Source organism: Benincasa hispida, chromosome 7 (assembly GCF_009727055.1).
Source record: "Benincasa hispida cultivar B227 chromosome 7, ASM972705v1, whole genome shotgun sequence".
In the NCBI taxonomy this organism is placed as follows: Eukaryota; Viridiplantae; Streptophyta; class Magnoliopsida; order Cucurbitales; family Cucurbitaceae; genus Benincasa; species Benincasa hispida.
Window position 1 is genome coordinate 51808431 of NC_052355.1, and position 7167 is coordinate 51815597.

At 28.4% G+C, this 7167-nt stretch overlaps 1 protein-coding gene across 1 annotated transcript; it reads right to left on the reverse strand.

The window, feature by feature from the left end:
* Window positions 1–1155: 1155 nt before the first annotated feature.
* On the reverse strand, window positions 1156–6965 carry LOC120080825 ((+)-neomenthol dehydrogenase-like). The gene is made up of 4 exons (XM_039035476.1): window positions 6805–6965; window positions 6431–6689; window positions 1814–1996; window positions 1156–1717 (listed from the first exon to the last, which is right to left on the reverse strand). Exons 1-4 carry the CDS (start codon window positions 6849–6851, stop codon window positions 1313–1315), a joined length of 894 nt encoding a protein of 297 aa, XP_038891404.1. The 5' UTR covers window positions 6852–6965; the 3' UTR covers window positions 1156–1312.
* Window positions 6966–7167: the final 202 nt, after the last annotated feature.

A 7167-nucleotide genomic window follows, 5' to 3' on the forward strand; every position in this document is an offset into this window, starting at 1 on the left:
TGAAAAGATAAAAAAAGTCAAGTTAAGTTGGATCGAATGAATAAATGGATATGACACTATACTCCAATTATAAAGAAATAAACAGTAACGGACTTATGTTCTTAATTCGAAGATCTAATTAAACGTTAAAATTATATTAATGCTTGATGCGGAAAGGACCTTTTGTCATGAGTGAGTTAAGTTATCCATTTTTTTCTAGATCCTAACTATTAGTTACTCTATGTTATGGGGTAGGGAGAATGTGCAGAAGAAGCAGTATATTGATAAAAGAGTTTTTTCCAAAATCAAGAGAGCAATTGGGTTGAAAAATAAAAGATCTCTAACCATCTTTTTTATCCTAAAATATAAACCAATTAGATGACTAAAAAAAAGAAAGGATAGAGAGTCCATCGATAAGTCTTACCTATTTACAAGATATTTATTATTATCCTTTTTTTAAGAAAAGAAGCTATACCTTTGAGATGCATATTATTATTAATAGTTAAAATAAGTTGAAAGGACGTTCCTTTTTACATGTTACTAATCACCCCTTATTCCTAGTTATAAGAGTCACAAGAATGAAAAAGTAAAACAGATCATCAAGGATGGGATACAAATAATATATGTATAAAGAGTAATAGTTGGGTGCATTCTGTTTCGGGATACACCTATTTTTATTTATGCATCACACCCTCACACAGACAAAAAAATAATTAAAATATTTCAAGAAAGAAGTATGAAGAATTTGCCATTTAACAAATTATGATTAGACAATTTGATAAGACGATGCACAAAGATAGATGCTACAAAAAATGCACTATGTATATTTCATATATAGATATTTGTTATTATTTTCCTTGCTTTGTTTGGCCAAACAAAATATTAGAGGAAGAGATGTAAACTAAAAATTCGAAAACAATAATACATACAAGGCCACATGAGAAAAGAAGATTGATTACTTTTAATAAACAATATATATACACTTCAACTTTCAACTTTTTTTGAAATTATCTTTCGAGTAAAAATTCTTTAAAATTTCATTCAGAAATTGAAACATGAGATGGTGTGAACTTGATTTAGAATAGAAATTTGGATAATCATAATTAAGGTTATTTATCACTACCACAATGTTTTAAGTCATTATTTCATTTGAAATTATAAAGAATTTCTACTTCAAAAGTGTAATGTTTAATGTTTAATGTTTATGAAAATCGAAGAGTAATTAAATTGCAACTTTGGAAAGAAAATACAAAGTTGAAGGATATGTTTTAGCATTTAAGCTAAATAGAAGAGGATAGAAAAAGAGTTGGGAGTGCATGGAGAGGTTGTTTAGCTATAATTTGGAGTTTCTAGGTATATCATAATTAGGCCCCCAGAAGAAGAATTGGCCAGTTGGTAAACGATGAGGCGGCAACAAGGCGAGTCTAGCTCCGACGAGTGCGGCGGCATCGGCGGTGTGTGTTCCTTTCCCACGTGTCATTGACGTTTGTGTGAAGCCAGGACAAAAGCTATTCACACTCACACTCCCATACTCACCGTATCGCTTTGCCAAAACTCTCGTATAAGTGTTCAGCGCTAGTTTTGACACAGCATAATCCGTCCACAGTGTCGGCCAGCCTGCCTTCTTCCACGTCCCTCTCTTCACGTCCTTTAGAAATGCATTCACTACACCCTCGATGTCCTCTTCCCCCACATCTTCACTCTCCAGAATCTCTTTCACTTTCATGTTCCTTACTTTCTGCATATATTTTTTTTTTTTTCTCACAAATCAATATCTACAATAAATCATCTCAAAGTTAAATAAATAATAAAGGCATGAGTTTTTTTAAATTACATCTACAGTTCCCAGCCTTGAGGTGATATTTAGAATCCGACTTTTGGAAGCAGAAGAGCGAAAGTAAGGCAATAGAGCTTCGGTCAATAATTTCGCACCGTAAAAGTTTGTTTTCATTACTGTTTCTGCATTTTCTACTGAGTTTTCGTGTATGTCATTGAACGACACCGCTGCATTGTTAACCTGCATAAGTAAATAAACAACCAAATATTCCTTAAACTGCACTCATCATTTTACAGTATTTCTCAAACATACAACACAAAAAAAGAACTTCAAAATATTTTTAAAAACTTGGGTGCATACTCGATTACACCTGTATCTTTAATCTTTGAAATTTAAAGTCTACCCAATTGTCCAACTACAGTTGGATAACTTACCAAACTCCTCTTGACTGGAATATTATATTATTGTAGCATGTCTTGTAAAATATTGTCCTCGTGAGGGGGCGGCGTGGAGCTAACAGTCAAAGTGCATGTTATTTATTTATTTATTATTATCATTATCATCGTCATGAAGACTGGAATGTGCCCACTTCAAGTGGAAATACAGGAAAAAGAAAAGACTCATAAAACGACCAAATTAATTGGGAACATCCAACCAACCACATGGTTCCTTCTTTCCTAGGAAAGAAAATTAAGATTGTTTTTTTTTTTTTTTTTTCTTTCACAATATGTTATCTTTGTTGACTTCTCTCACAATATAATGTTCTTTTCTTATAAATTCTTGATTTTTAGGAAAAAAAAATATTTTTTCTCCCTTGATTATGGATTTAGTTTCTATATGATCCTTAAATTTCAAAATATTACACATTTAATCATTATGTTTTAAGTTGGATTTCAATTTAGTTTCTAGGTTTCAAAATGTTATAATTTTACCATTGACATTTGAATATTATTTCAATTTGGTCTCTAAGTTTCAAGATTTACACTTTTAATCTTGATTTTTTCACTAAATACTCATTTTCCATCTTGAGTGTTAATTTATATTGATAAATGAAAAATAATTAAAAGAATTATAATTAATTAAGTTTCAATATTTTCATCACTTTTAGAATTAAATTTAAAATTTCACTTCATAATTATTTTTAATTAGTTAATAGAAATTGACGTTCATGATAGAAAGTGAGTATTTAATGAAAATTTAAGGTTTAAAATGTAAAATCTTAAATCCTAAAGATCAATTTGAAACAAAACTCAAATTCTAGAAGTAAAATTGTAATATATTGAAATTTAGAAACTAAATTAAAATAAACTCAAATGTTAAAAACTAAAACCTCGTTTGGTAATTATTTTCTTTTTGTTTTTATTTTTGAAAATCAAGTCTATTTTTTCCCTATTCCTTATAATGACTTGCATTTCTTAAATACAATGGTTAAACTTTTAGCCAAATTCGAAAAACAAAAGCAATTATTTAAAAACATTTTTTTTAGTCTTCAAAATTTGGTTTGATTTTTTAAATTATTGGTAAAAAGAGATAACAAAAGAAGAAAATTGGAAATGAAAATAGTGTCTGTAGGCTTAATTTTTTTTAGAAAAAAAATTAAATGATTATCAAACGAGGCCTAAATGTGTGACATTCTAAAATTTATCGATCAAATAGAAACTATACCAAAAAACATAAGGACCAAAAAGATATTTACCAAAAAACATAAGGACCAAAAAGATATTTTTACCTAATTTATACCATTCATAAACACATAGACCGCCCACCTAGTAAGTATTACCACAAGCATCTAACGACATTGAATTGAAATTAAACTAAAGAAATTGCTTAGCTAATCAATAGTTGAAATAATTACACAAAGCTTTATTGAAGTTCTACGGATGCATGAGCATGACAACATAATTTTTCCTTTTTATTCTTTTTACTCTAAAAGGTGAGATCGTTTCGTTTCCCAATAATTCTTTGACCTTGTTTACTACTTTTTAAATCTTGGTACAACTATATATATATATATATATATATATATATACACACACACACACACACAAATAGCATAACATGTGATCTTGTCTCCTATAATAAATTACAAGTTGAATCATTTTGGAGTTTGTGTCTTACAAGTCTTTCGAATTCAGCATGTTCAGGGGTTATTAGACTCTCATTTGAAAATCATATTAGTTTGTTAAATCTAAGCTTATACATTAAACACACTCTTTTTATTGCTAAGTTTATTTATTTTGTCATCAATTTCTTAGCAATGTTTTAAAAAAACCTAAGTCATGTTTTGAAAAGTAAGAAAAGTAGTTTTTAAAAGTCTACTTTTGTTTTTTAAACTTGATTAAAAATTTAAGCCCTGTATTTTGTTTTTCAAAATTAAGCCAATGGTTTATTATCTAACATTACTTCTACTTCTAAATTTCTTCATTTATTATCTAACTTTTACCAATGGTTTAAAAAACCCAAATCAAATTTTGAGAACTAGAAAAAGTAGCTTTTCAAAAATTTGTTTTTGTTTTTGGAATTTGGTTAAAAATTCAACTATTGTATTTAAGAAAGATGTAAATCATTGTAAAAAATGTGAATAAAAAAGACTTAATTTTCAAAAACAAAAAACTAAATGGTTATCAAATGGGGCCTTAGTTTTTTAATCTTTGTTTTTGAAAATTAAGCCTTATAGATTCTACTTCCACCTTCAAATTCATTTTTTTGTTATATACTCTTTACCAATAGTTTAAAAAAAAAGTCAAAATTTGAAAATTAAAAGAGAAAATAGATTTTTTTTTTTTTTTTTTAATTTGGCTAAGAATCTAACCATTATATTAAAAAAGATACAAATCATTGTAAAACTCGGAGAAGAAATAAACTTAATTTTCAAAAACCAAAAACAAAAAATGAAATGATTACCCAACGAGATCTTAAATGTTTCTTTAAGAAAGATAAAAACGACAGTAAAAAAACTGGGAAGAAATAACTATAACTTTCAAAAATAGAAAATTATTATCAAATGAATCTAAATTTTCAATTTTTTATTGAATATATCTCTAGCATATAAAAATGTAATAAATATCATAGCTTTCAACTTTGTGTAGAATAGATCTTTAATCATTTAGACAAAAAAAATAAAATTCAAAAACTTATTATTAGATAACATTAGGTTGAATCTCAAAACCAATTGGTAATACGAAGAATAACTCATCTATCATATAAAAATTGTAAGATCACTTGATTTTTTCAAAATGGAATCCTAAAGTCAATTTAGTACCTAACATACCTATAAATTTTAAAAAATTATAAAATAATTTAGAAACTTATAGAATGCTAAAATAAAATATCAGAGACATTTAGATATAATTTTTAAAACTCACGAACTAAACTTATAAATGAAATTGTCCTTATGAATATACATTTCAAGGAAAGATGAGGACTGGATCTATCAACCCATTGGAAAACTTATTAATATCTCAAGCATTGAGGTAGGTAATTTGGGTTGAAAACCAGTTCAAATCCTATTTTATATCTATCCTATGACATTTATTTCATTTTGACTTTAATTTAAAACTATTATGAATTTTATCTTTCCTTATATGTATCTTAAATCACGTGTTCCATTACACATTCCAATAGTATACACGTAACAAAATTTAATGTTACATACCTCAATATTTTAAAGTTACTATCTTTTATATATATATATATATATAGGTGGAGATGCAACCTCATATTTTAAAGTTATTGGTACAAGTCCAGGCCATGCTCCGTATAAAATAAAAATAAAACCAAGGGAATAAAAGAAAACAAAAAACAAAATAATTTTTTTAATGATAAAAAAGAATAAGTAGATAATTAAAAAATAATAGATTGTTGTCAAATATAGAAAAATGAATAAAAATATTTACTAATGTAACAAAATATCACGGTTTATCAATAGACTACTATCATCTATTACTTATATGTTTATCGGTGTCTATTTATGATAGATCCTATATTTAAAAATATTTTCAACAATTTTACCAATTAAAATAATTTTGTATAAATAAAATGGTTATGGGAATTAACAAGGGCTTAATTGTCTTTTAAAAAAAAAAGGAAAAAAGAAGCTTAATAATTTTATTTACTTAAAAAAAGAGCTTAATAATTAAAAACCTTATTTACACCGTGCTATTAAATTTCCGTGGATATTTTGACATTTCCACATTTTCATAATTACGTAAGAAGATGAATCTATTTAATTATATAGTAAAAAAAGTTCATAAAACATAAAATAAAATAAAAAAATATTAATAATATATTTAAAAAGGTTAATTTGCTTAAAAATCACAAAACATTTATTTATTAATTTAAATATATATATATATTTAAAAAATCTGGGCATTTTCGTTCGCCATCACATTTTAAACCAGGTTTAGATGCAATGAGAACAGAGTAGGCTGCAACATCAGCTGAAGTGTTTATCGTGACGTGACGTGTGAGAAGAATCCTAATTTCATGTAAGTTGAGGGATGAAATTGCAAATTCAGAAAAAAAAATGGAAAAAGTAGTTGCGTTCTGTAAGCAACAGAAGGCGTGAGACTGAAAATAAGTGATGCACAGCAGAGAGAGAAGTTACGCACTACGCAGATTAATTCACATATTAATTTTTTAAAAAAAAAAGAAAAAAAAGAAAAGAAAACTCACAAGAATGTCGAGGGCTTGAAAATTGGAAGCGAACCAGGCGGCGAAGGCGTTAATGGAAACGGGATCGGAAACATCGAGACGGCGGAAGAGAACATGGAGTCCTTCATTTCGTAGCGTTTCAACAGCCTTCAGTCCTCTTCCTTCATCTCTCGCCGTCAATATCACAGTGAGATCCGATTGCGCTAATTTTCTAACTAGGGCAAATCCGATGCCCTTATTGGCTCCGGTGACGATCGCCACCGAGTTTTTGGACCACCATCTGCAGGAGAACGACGGCGGAAGAAATTAGTGAAGAATTAAAAAGGAGATATCGAGAGAGAGGAGGATGAATCTGAGATCGGAGATAATGGAGGTTGTAATGAAATTGAATTTACCTTTCGGAGAAGGGAGAAGAAGAGAGGTCGAATTCTTTGGAAGCCATGGAAGAAAGGGATGGAGGTTTGAGGAGGTGAAGAAATTAAAGGGGGAATAATATAAATAGAGATGGGAAACGAGGAGAAGCCAAGTGGGAAACTGAAGAAGATTAGATAAATTATGAGAAGGAATAAAAAAAGAAAAAAAGGAAAATAAAAGTGGGAGCTGAGAGGAAGGTGGGGCTAATCTCTAGTCTCTCCTTAATTACTAAACCCCTTTGAGAGGGACACAATTTTGTACGGTGAAATTAATCATCACACTTTTTTTCTACCGAATTTAAATAATTAACTTTGGATCTATTTATTGTTTAGTGAAAATTTAAC